At 52.8% G+C, this 11713-nt stretch overlaps 2 protein-coding genes across 2 annotated transcripts in view; one reads left to right on the top strand and one right to left on the bottom strand.

The window, feature by feature from the left end:
- SMYD5 (SMYD family member 5) overlaps nucleotides 1–7387 on the top strand; it is an 11948-nt gene extending 4561 nt beyond the window's left edge. The window contains exons 3-13 of the mRNA XM_005867748.2: nucleotides 376–515; nucleotides 975–1096; nucleotides 1447–1516; nucleotides 2044–2148; nucleotides 2896–2958; nucleotides 3163–3233; nucleotides 3551–3657; nucleotides 4054–4110; nucleotides 5010–5104; nucleotides 5787–5857; nucleotides 5953–7387. Of these exons, the coding sequence (XP_005867810.1) occupies nucleotides 376–515; nucleotides 975–1096; nucleotides 1447–1516; nucleotides 2044–2148; nucleotides 2896–2958; nucleotides 3163–3233; nucleotides 3551–3657; nucleotides 4054–4110; nucleotides 5010–5104; nucleotides 5787–5857; nucleotides 5953–6097 (1046 nt within the window). The 3' untranslated portion in view covers nucleotides 6098–7387. The remainder of the gene's footprint in view (nucleotides 1–375; nucleotides 516–974; nucleotides 1097–1446; nucleotides 1517–2043; nucleotides 2149–2895; nucleotides 2959–3162; nucleotides 3234–3550; nucleotides 3658–4053; nucleotides 4111–5009; nucleotides 5105–5786; nucleotides 5858–5952) is intronic.
- Nucleotides 6501–9968, bottom strand: PRADC1 (protease-associated domain containing 1; the record flags this gene model as incomplete). The annotated part of the gene is made up of 4 exons (XM_014540929.1): nucleotides 6501–8393; nucleotides 8582–8749; nucleotides 9010–9119; nucleotides 9711–9968. Coding segments are annotated over 4 exons (657 nt in total), but the record flags the coding sequence as incomplete, so codon positions are not given.
- Between the last annotated feature and the right edge of the window lie 1745 nt (nucleotides 9969–11713).

Here is an 11713-nt window from a genome sequence, read left to right as displayed (position 1 = left end):
CCCCCCCCCCCCCCCACTCTTTTCTTAGGCCAGAGATAAACTGTGGAAGGAGGGTCACTTTTTTCCAAAATGTGGGGAAAGCCCAGTCTGGGGGAAGGGATGGGAGCCCCACAGACTAAGTCCCATTGAGAAGCAGGGTGCCTGTGACAGGCAGGGTGGGGACTCCAGAGAGGGAAGAGGTTAATCCTCTACTTTTGAATGCATATGAAATTCATTCTTTCATTACATTCTTTAACATATTCATTTCCTCACTTTCTAAACATTGTGAGTATCCACTCTGTGCCCGGCACTATTCTAGCCCTGGGATACTGCTGTGAAAATGACAAATGTGGACCCTGCTCTCGAGACACTGTCATGTCTGGCTCTCTCCCTCAGCCTGTGACCACTGCCTGCGGGCACTGGAGAAGGCAGAGGAGAATGCCCGGAGGCTGACGGGGAAACCCGGCCAGGTGCTGCCTCACCCTGAGCTGTGCACTGTGCGCAAGGACCTCCACCAGAACTGTCCCCACTGCCAGGTGAGTGTCCTTGGGGAGGGTACCGGAAAGGGACTGATGGAAGAGAACTTAGCTGAAGTCCTCTTTGGGGAGTCAGCAGCGAAGACGGACCTGGTCACAGCCCTTGAGAACCACAATGTAGGATAAGACATTGAAAGGCTCAGCTACTGTTGCAGTTTCATCCTCTTGTTCCAGTCCCATTGTCTAAATAGGCTGGATGGGAGCTTGTCCTCTTCCTAAGATCCTGGGGGGCTCTCCCCTCTACCTGCTAAGCTCTCTTTCTTTCCATGGTTTTCCAAGCCTGGGTTAGTAGGGGACCCCTCCTGTGCCCACAGAGCACTGTATGCTTTCTCGTGTCGCAGTACCCTGGGCCACTGCTCAGGGGCTGTTTGTGGAAGGAATGCAGGTAGAGGAGGTGAGTACCACCTGGGACATCTGTGCTTCACCAGCCTGAGGTGCTGACCTCCACCCCTCCCACAGGTGATGTACTGCAGTGCAGAATGTCGGCTGGCAGCAGCTGAGCAATACCATCGGGTCCTGTGCCCAGGCCCCTCCCAGGATGACCCCCTGCATCCTCTCAATAAGCTGCAGGAGGCATGGAGGTAGGTGGCATTTCATCTCTTCTTTCCTTTACCCCTCCCTCCCCTGCCTCCCTGCCTGGGCTCAACAGATGCAGCCATTTTTCTTAAGTTACCATCTCCCAGAATTCCCCCACCCCATTCTTACGGTTAAACAGAGGTCACATTACCCAGCCCCCTGCCTTTTGTTTGAGCTGTCAGTCCCACTGTCCTCAACATTTTACACTTTCCCATTAAGCCTATAGGAATGTAAAGTCCTGTCCAAGCCCTTGCCGATGACTTTCTCTCTCCAGTCTGTAGCAGTCAGACTGGACTTCCTTGAAAACAGCTAGTTGGAGGGAATTCATGGGCCAAACCTTTTTCTTTCTCCCCAGGAGTGTTCACTACCCCCCTGAGACTGCTAGCATCATGTTGATGGCCCGGATGGTGGCCACAGTGAAGCAGGTGAGCCCACCTGACCCTTGCAGGGAAGCGGAAAAGGCTTCATTCAACCCTCGGCCTCAGTCTCCTGCTGGGATGCAGCGTTCCTCTGGGCTTTCTAAGGGAAGCTGCTTCCTACGGAAACCTTAGGGGTTGATAACCATACATCTGCAGGGGGAGTGGGCACTCATCTGGCCTATAGCCTTTGACCTCTGAGAGGACATTCTTGTGCAGCAGCAATTCATGCATTGGGTTTGTAAGCACCACTTTTTTAGGATTGTGTCTCTTACATAAAGTGAGAGAAGCCATGCTAACCCCTCCTATTACTATTGTTGCTCAAGTGTTGAATTGGCTAGATTGGCCCCAGCTCGGGGAGATAGCTGGGGATATACAGGGTCGGAAAGAAGTCCCAGGCCAAGGGAAGGGTCTACCTGGAAGCTCAGGTGTGATGCAGGGGCGACAGTGGCAGTAAGGATGTGGTGTCTGAGTCCACGTGTACACATGCATGCACAGGGGTGTGTGATGTGACCTGAAACATCTGTTCACTGCAGGCTAAGGATAAGGATCGCTGGATCAGGCTCTTCTCCCAGTTCTGTAATAAAACGGCCAATGAGGAGGAAGAAATTGTCCACAAACTCTTGGGGGACAAATTCAAGGTTGGTCTTTTCCCATGCCCCCTCCACCCCAATAGCCTGGAATATTCTGTGGCTTCCTGAGGGAGCTCCACATTTGGTCCCTTCCTAGTGAAAAATCTATTCAGAGGACTTAACATTCCTGCCATTATTTAACTTCATGGCCTAATGTGGACCAAAAACTGGGAAGTGGGATAATGACAGAGGAAGGAGGGGTGCCCTGATATGATAGGACAGCAGTGGGTGTATCAGGTATAATGAAAGATGGAGGGTTGGGGGTCCACAGGGTCAGGGAGCAGTAAGTACCCACTGCCAATCAAAGAATTACAAAATCTGAGGCCAGTGGATTTCCACGCAGGAGCTGCGTGAAGGTGGAGGCAGATGTGTGAAAAGGCATCTGGGGTGGGTCTTCCTGCATTGAGTTCTGAGGAAAGGGTGGAGGGGGAGAGTCGGGCTGGTCTGGAGGCTAGTTAGGGGTGGCTGGAGGCTGGTGGTGAGAACAGGTGTTCGAAGCCAGGCTTCCTTGGCCCTGCTGGCAATGAGGGCTGGAAAATAGGGAGGGATTTGGGGTTTGCCACTCTGATTTGAAGTAGACCAGTGGACTGCCATGGCTCTTTGCAAATAAGGACTGTGGCCTTCCTTTGCCCCCAGGGAAAGCTCAGTCTACAGAGCTGGCCCTTTTCCTTCCCTCACAAGGTCGTCTGGGCCCTGCCTGGGTGCTGATGGGAAATCCTCAGGGATGCAAGTGTCTCCCTGTTTTTCCTAAACCAGGGCCAACTGGAACTTCTGCGGAGACTCTTCACAGAGGCCCTTTATGAGGAAGCTCTCAGCCAGGTGAGTGTGAGGAGGGTGGGACAGTGTCTTCCCCAGCCACTCCAGCTCTCCACGGGCAACTGGGTCAGCCAAGCGACAGCTGACTTGGTCTTCGGGAGTTGGGCTGGGACTGACTCACAGAAGACTGCCTGAACATAGAGTTGTATCAGGAAGAAAAACAAGTGGCTGGAACCTGAGTGCTCATCTCTCTTTTCTCCCCCGCAGTGGTTCACTCCAGATGGATTCCGGTCTCTCTTTGCTCTTGTTGGGACCAATGGCCAAGGAATTGGGACCAGGTTAGGAGACACTGTTCCAGATACATTGGACTTGTCCCTTGGGGCTTAGGTGGGAAATGGACTAAGGAAGGTAGCCACAGCTCCCTTCAAGACTAGGTGGGACAGGGTGCAACTCTGTGGCCAGAGTGCTACATTGCACATAGTGATGGGGGGTCAGAAAGACTGAGCTGGTGGAGTCTGCTCCGATTGGGATTCTTGGTCTGTGGGGAAGACGGGGCCCCCACCCTGGAGAAGGGAATGGGTTTAACTTGCCTGGAGGGGAGAGCCCTGTTAGCTGGGCCTCCTGCTCTCCAACCACTGCTGCCTGGGACCCCCAGCTCCCTGAGCCAGTGGGTCCATGCCTGTGACGCTTTGGAGCTGAAGCCACAGGACCGCGAGCAGCTGGATGCTTTCATTGACCAGCTGTACAAGGACATCGAGGCAGGTGGGTGAAATGGAGACACCACCCCCCCACCCCCCACCCCCGTGGTCAAATAGTGGACACAGTTTTCCCCAGGGACCTCTGAGCTGATGGGGGACAGAATCCTGTGTGCCTGTGGGAAGCTTCAGATCTGTCTGAGGGACACTCAGATGAGAAATGGGCCTGAGATCTGTGCAAAGGCTCGATGCTGGGGGTGGGGGAGTGCTGGACAAATAGAGCGCTATCATTTACAGAAAAGCAAGGCTCATGCCTCAGAGATGTAAGTTCAGGTGAAATGGTCGGGATCAGCTCATTCGTGTGGTAGGGCGGCAGGACGGTGAGGCAGTGCCTTTCCTTATAAACCTAGTTTCCTTTCCCTATAAAATGGGTAGAATAACACCTGCATATTACTTCTTACAGCAACTGGCGAGTTCCTTAACTGTGAAGGATCAGGCCTCTTTGTGCTCCAGAGCTGCTGTGAGTCCTGACATTGAGGAGCGGTGCCCTCGTAGTCACAGTTCATCTCTTTTGTTTTGCTCCTTCTAGGCTGATGGGGTTGAGTCTGGGAGTGGGGTTAGATCTGAGCTTCCCTTGGAGATTCCTCTGGTCCTTTTTGGTCCATCAGTTTTTCATTCATTCATTCATTCATTCATTGGACTGCTGGTGCCTTAATATATGTTTATATATAAAAACTCGCAGTGGGTCAGGCCCTGTGCTCTGCAGGGCACTGAGCTCTGATTTTCTCAAGGGAAGCATGAGCTGTGCACACCACTGCCCTGCGAAATTTGGCAGGGACGTGTGGTGAGCGCCTGGGAGCCCTTAGGAGCCGGGGAGGAGGGAACTCAGGCTAGCAGGCAGTCCCCACCTGCTGGGAAGGGGTAGTGCGCTCAGACTATTGTCTGTTCTAGCTCCCAGCCTCCCACCCTCTAGTTTCCTCACTGCAAATCCTCTTCCCAGGTTCCAGAGCCACGCTACCCTTCCAAACTAGGCTCTCAGAGGGCTGGGCTCACCTGTTACCAGATGACCAGTAGCAGACAGGACTGAGTTAGTGGTCTGGCACGGGCAGCCCTTTCAAAGCCCTGTCCCTCTTTTGTGAGACACTGGGAACACGACTGAGAGTCAAGGTGGCCAGTGAGGAGGCAAGCAGGGGCAGACATGGAGGTGGGAGAGGGAGCGATGTGGGATACACTTGTGTCTCAATGGTCTCAGGAAAGAGCACTGGACAGGGAGTCAGGAAACCTGAGTTCCAGGATCTGCACAGCCCCAGATAGATCCCATCCTTCCAGAAAACAAGGAAGGATGGGACCTAGTGCTCTGCAGAGTTGAGGCTGTTTTTATTAGTCAGCAATCCTCATTACCTGCCTCTCCTGACCCAGGCAACCACAGCTGTGTCCCCAATGCAGAGACCTCCTTCCCAGAAAACAACTTCCTTTTGCATGTCACCGCCCTGGAGGATATTAAGCCAGGAGAGGTGAGGGGGCCGGGAGCTGTGGGGAGCATGGGGGGTGGGGTGGCAGTGGGCCTTGCAAGTTCTCTAGAGATTGGGAGTGGCAGTGGCTAGGGCCTTAAGTTCAGGCTGTTGAGTTGAACCCCCCACACCCCAGGGCATGAGTCTTTTTGCCCCTAGATATGCTCTAACCCCACCTCTTAAAAAATTACTCCAGAAAGCCTCAGAGCAGTGTTTGAGAAACAGCCGTGTGCCAGGTTCTTGTCCCCAGCTACCTTGTGACGAAGGACTGCAACTTCTAAGAAAGCAGGAGATAGCTCTGTGGCTTGGACTATGGGGAGCTAGTGTGGGTTTGGGGTCCTGGTTGTCAGTGCTGCACACAGTCTGGTTGAACATTCCAGGACAAGTTGCATCTCACCAAGATAACCTCTAAACCCAGCCACTGATCTTGCCCTTAATGCCTTTAAGCCTGGCCTGAGGCTAACTGCAGTCCCCTCTCTGCCTCATATGTAGATTGTTAGAGCCTTGTAGTGACCTGCTTCTTGAGGACACAGAGGAATGGATCGGGGCAGCCCACCCCTTCACTGAAGGGCAGCTCAGGCCCTGGGGGATGGAGCAGAAATTGGAGATAGAGTAGTGATTGGGGAGTCCCTCATCCCATCTAATAGCACAGACTGTCGGACCCCACTTCTCCTCTGCCTTCCAGGAAATCTGTATCAGCTACTTAGACTGCTGCCAGCGGGAGCGCAGCCGCCACAGCCGCCACAAGATCCTCAGGTGCCTGCTGGGGACGAGGTGGGCAGCTGGGCTCAGATCCTCTATCCCAGGGGCTGCCTGACGTTTCACCCTCACCATCCCCCCATCCGCTGCAGGGAGAACTATCTGTTTGTCTGTTCCTGCCCCAAATGCCTGGCAGAAGCTGATGAACCCAACGTGACTTCAGAGGAGGAGGATGAAGAGGAGGAAGAAGGAGAGGCAGAAGATGCAGAGCTGGGGGACGAGATGACCGATGTGTGATGTCACCATGCCTGAAAGGGGCCCTACCCCAGACTCTGCCAGAATATGGGGCCTTCCCCCAGAGAAGAGGCTTGGAAGGAACTCCCCACTCCCGTTGCCTGCTTTCCCCCCATTCCAGCTGTTTCTGCCAGAGGGTAGGACAGAGGCTGGACCCTAGGCTCTCCACTCCCCACCAGACCTCATGCCCTGGACACTGCTGCTGAGTGGCTCAGGTTCTGCGCTGTGGCTGAGCCTTTCAGAATTGGCCTCCTCCTGATGTACTCCATTCCAGAGTGTGAGCGGCTGGAACCAAGGTCAGGGCCTAACAGTATTTCTTCCCCCTTGGCCCCATGCCTGCACCTTCCCATCCATCTGAGGCCTCACCCCTCTCTACTTGCTATTGAGGGGGTACAAAGTGGCAGTCTGAGAACAGCCTTACTTTATTGAAGAAGAAAGAAGAGGGGGTGCATTGCCCTCACCTTCCCCACCTCCCATCGTTGTAGTTTATAAGGGCAACTGCCTGACTACTACTAGCACAGCTGGGTGAGGCAGGAAAGAGGAACTGGGCCTCCAGAACACTTTCCCTAAGGCTCTGCCAGGAAACACTGAGCCAGGGGAATTACCTTCCTCTCCTTGGACATCTGGGGGAGTGGAGACTAACTCCTCCCCCAAACTCCAGAATCTCTATTTTGTGCCTTGCCTTTCAGGCCCTGGCACAGTGGCTGGCCCCACAGGGTACGGAAAAGGCTTCTGCTTCCCTCAGAAGGGGCGTGTGGGCGATCATTACCCCTTCCTCACACCACTTCCCATTGAAGACTCCAGCAGCATGGCTGAGACCTGGGGGTGACAGGCCTGTGCTCCTTAGGATGCTCCAAATGGTTCCCTGGGACCAGTTGAATATGGGTCAGTTAGGGGCTCTCCTGGCCTCAATCCATCTTTAAGGTCTCCGCAAAGGAACACTGAAGTCTTCCAGAAACCTAGAAGAGCTGGGTTAGATACTCGGAGATTAGCCCTGACTGTATCCTCCAACCCCAAATTAGCAGTACCCCTCACTCTTGTGTTGGAAGCTGTAGGAATTATAACCCATCACCTGCGATTCCTTTCTGCCTACCTTCCCTAAGGGGTCTTCACATCCCCCTGCTAAGGGATCCTAGGAAGACAGGTGCCTGCCCACAGGCCCTTCCCTGGAATTATGAGCCAGGTGGAGCCTTGCTGTCTGGCCTATTGGGTTCTTGCTCCTTCACAGCAGCCAGCATCCCCTCCTACCCCCGCCTGCCCACTCTTCTCAATAAAATGTGAGTGGTGACAGGCTCTGAAGGCATGCTTGGTGGAGAATGACTTGACAAGCTGCTGGAGCACGCAGCAGTCGTGGGTGGTGAAAAGGCTCGAAAGGTAGACCAGATAATGGCAGGAGGTGGGAGCTCTAGCTCCCCAGTTTAGGCTCATCTCTGGTCTCACCTACACTCCGCTTTGCTGATGTTCTAAATCCCCAGAGCAAGGATCCTCCATGGGCAAGCATGGTTCCCCAGCACTAGGCAGCAAGATGAGCCTTCTCCCCAGGGATTATGGCTCCTAAGATCTTAAGCAGGAGGCTGTGTTGGAATCCAAGATTAGCAATCTGAGTAGTGGTCCTAAAAGATCTTGGACAAGTCATTTATTGTCTCTGGGCCTCAATCTCCTCCCCTCAACACAAGGGCATGGGGCCAGATGGGTGAGTTTGAAGGCCCTCCCACCCATGAGCTCTTATTCTAGGACACAGTTGCAACCCTGATGAGAGGCTTTATTGCTAAAAGTCAGTGAGGGTTTATCAAGTCCTCAAACACCAGCTCCTTAAACCACCCCAGTAACTGCTGTGAAGGACACAAGAGACCCTGGGTGGGGGAGGCTGGAGCCAGGTGAGAGGTGACAGGTCACAGATGGCTTTCAGGCCACCTGCCTTTAGCCCCTTTTGTTCCATATTCTAGCCAAGAAGCCCTGAGGCATGTTTCTTGCATCTTCCCATAGCATGAGACACCCTTGGGGGCCCTGGGGAAGGGAGAACAGTGGTGTGACTTCCCTTAGCCTAGCAAAGGTGCAAGCCTTTTTCCTCTACCTGGCTCCACCTATCCCCAAATGCTATCTCCAAGTCCCAAACAGCAGAATTTCTGGATTTCCCCTTCCCAGCCTAGAGCTGGCTGGAAGGTGGAACCAACTCTTCTACCAGAAGGTCCAGGGTGGTTGCAGCAGCTCAAAGGTGGGGATGCTGGTGACATTGACTGGAATGGAAATGATGGCCCATGGTAGCCCATGCTGTTCCAGGGAGCGGCGGATCATGTAGCTGGGAGGGCATGAAGAGAGGTGGGGATGGTCACTTTCTCAGCACCCCATCATGCCCCACTGTCCCCATCACTGGGAGTTCCATCCAGAGCCCAAGGACTTTTGACCCTCCAACTGGTTCACCCCAAGATGAGGCTTGTGGGAGGGACTGGTGATTGCCCTTGACCTCCAGAGACAAGGAGCCCTCACCCATCTCGGCCGAGTAGGAAGAGGGCAGGGATGTCAGCCGTGCGCTGGGTACTGTCCTGGATCATCTCCACGTAGAAGCTGTCATTGTCAACTGCGTTGTCAGAGATGATCACTGCCCGCCCGCCATGTTCCTGTACCACCCGGGTCTTGGAGAGGAAGGAACAGCCCCTGGAAAAGGTGATGAGATCAAAGGAAAGGCAGGGTCTTAGCTACCCCTCCCCTAGGCCATCACCCTAGGAGGATGAAAGGACCATGGACAATTTTTCATAAAGGCTCATAAATAAATGCCCAAAAAGCATGGATAACCTTAAAGAGACTTAAAATGATGAGTTATTTAAAAACTATTTCAAAGGACCACCACCATCATTGATCTTAGGAGCTTTCCTATTCCTGCCCTTCCCTTGCGCCAGTGCCTGTCCACTCCTCACCCCCTCTCCACCAGAGCGATCTGGTCCTGGATGAAGAAACCGTTGCTGAGTTCTCCACAGGCCTCTGAAGGTTCCGCGGGGACAAGGTGAATCTGCTCATACCTTGTGTGCTGAAAGACATTTAGACAGGTCGACGTGTGAGGAGACGCACCTGCTTTAGGACCAGGCTGACATCCTATCCATCCGTTCCTCACTAGGTGTGAAGAAAAGGTGTGGAGTGGTTTCTGTGTGCTGGATACTTCATTCTCACAAAATAGTTGTCCTATCCCTTTCCAGGAGACAGGCAAGGGAGTTCAACGGACCCAGAATGATTAAGTAACTTGCCTTAAGTTATATCATTCAGAGGTAGAGCTAGCAGGGCCCTTGGTTTTTCACTGTTTCGTGTTTCCAAGGACAACTGGTCCCTCCATGCCCAGGGGAGTAACTGGAAGCCCTTCCTTCCTGCACTGCAGCCCCTGCACCAGGTAGAGCTAGCAGGGCCCTTGGTTTTTCACTGTTTCATGTTTCCAAGGACAACTGGTCCCTCCATGGTGCCCAGGGAAGTAACTGGAAGCCCTTCCTTCCTGCATTGCAGCCCCTGCACTGCTCCCTTCCATGTCCCAGCACTCAAGTATTGGTTGGAGGGAGGAAAGGGATCACTTCAGCTTAGTGGGGAGAAGATGGCGACAGGATCAGAGAGGAGGGATCCTCCCCGAACTTACAAAGATGCCACCAAAATCCTTTGCAGGTGTAGCTGTGAAAATGTATCGAATGTCTCCAGGACTCAGCACTTGGAAGTACAAATAATCATGGATGCGTAAGCCTGAAAAGTAAAAAGTACAGATGAGAAGCCTCCATGGACCTGTGTCTGCAAGTAGGCTGTCTATAGTCAGGGCCTCAGGACCCAGTTTCAGCCAAGTGGGTCCTCCAGGTGGGTGAGACAGATGGTCCCTGCCTTGGGGAGGATAGAGTTGATACAGACAGAGTTAGTAAATGTTAGTACAGGCAGATTTATAACTGCTGCTGCTTGCAAAGGTGAGCCAGGAAGACTAGTGTGATCTCTCTGAGGGTTAATCTGTCTTTGCTAGGAAGTGGGCCTGAGAGTTTCCAGGTGAAGATGTGTTAGTTTCGGTACAAAACACTCTATTAAAACTGAAAAGTTGACTCTCTGGTCCCACTGCCATCCTCCTGGGCCCCGACTATCATTTCTTGTCCTGACTAGTCTACCTTCTTCCCTTTTTGCTCTCTAAGGTCCATTCCCCAAACAACAGCCAAGGATATTCTTAAAACATCTTAAAGCATATATGATCATGTCACCGCTCCCATGGCTTCAATACCCATCAACAGCTTCCCTTTGCACTTAAAATCTAAACTCAACTATGGCCTGCAAGGCCCTGCTCTATCTGGCCATTGGCTGCTACTCCGACCTTATTTCCTTCCTCTGTTCAAGCTACACTGGACTCCTTTCAGTTTCTTCACTCTGAGTCTTCTTGCAAGCTGTTCTCTGTGGGAGGCTTTCTACCCTCACCTCACCCCACCTCTACCTCTTTACCTGGCTTACTCCTACTCATCTGTTAGGTCATAGCTTAAAAGTCACTTTCGCAGAGAAATCTGCTCTATGATTGCCCTCCTTTTATGCCCATTCAAAATATACTTTTTCTCCATTGATACTTCCAATATAATTTGTAATTCTAGAGTATTCATAATTTTTTGTTTAATGTCTGTCTCCTCCACTACAGCAAGGACCGTAAGTTTATAGCTTCATTCCATGCTGTATCCACATTACCTAACACAGTGGCTAGGATATAGTGGGTGCACAATAAGGGTTGTTGAATGAACAACTATTTCCAGCTCCACTGCACTGAGGAAGAGAATTGCCAGAACCAGGTTTTTCTGGGGTGTGGGAACTTCTCTTTAGCACCAAAGTGTAATGTTTCACCTAAACTTGAGCCTCTGGTTTCCTTAGCGCACTGAGACTGAGGAATGCAGAAGGGTGAGAGCTGCGGCCACGGGTTCATCGGTCAATCAACAAACCACCAAACCACTACTGTGTGCCGGGGTGGGACTGACTGGCTTTAGTTGTCCTTGTTTACTGCCCAAATCAGCCACCAGGTAGAGCCCCATTGCCTTGGCACTGGGCTATGCATCCTTTTATCTTGGGAGTGAGGACTTGCCATCAGATGCAGATACATGCCCAGGAAGCCTCCCTGGATTAGCACTAAACACCCCCTTACCAACCCCCGCCACATCTTTGCCTGGCCTTTGCATTTGCTCATCTGTGTAAATTAAGCGTGGTATACGTATGTGTGTGGGTATATATGTTTCTGTGCTTGTGTAGGTGCAAACAGGTTGTCTATGTACATCTGTGCCTGCGTGTGAGCCCGCGTGTAGGGATGTGTGTTACCATATGTGCTCACATACATATCAACAGCATGCAGGATCTCTAGTGGTTCCTCCTCCTCCTCTTGGTCGCTCCCTCAGCCGCCTGGTCGGCGTTAGTGGGGGTAAGGGAGAGCCTGCAGGATCTCTAGTGGTTCCTCCTCCTCCTCTTGGTCGGCGTTAGTGGGGGTAAGGGAGAGCCCTGCTTCGATGTAGGGAGATGAGGCTCAGAGCCCAGGCTCTGGCCGCGCCCAATTCAAGTTCCGAAGGACCAGCACCCACCCACCCAGCCGCCCGAACTCGCTGGGTCCCCAAGGTGACCCGTGGCCCCCAGCCCGAGCCGCCC

The sequence above is a fragment of the Myotis brandtii genome, unplaced genomic scaffold (assembly GCF_000412655.1).
Source record: "Myotis brandtii unplaced genomic scaffold, ASM41265v1 scaffold251, whole genome shotgun sequence".
NCBI lineage: Eukaryota > Metazoa > Chordata > Mammalia > Chiroptera > Vespertilionidae > Myotis > Myotis brandtii.
Note: the sequence above shows the minus strand (reverse complement) of the source record. Positions and strands in the feature narration are given on the sequence as shown.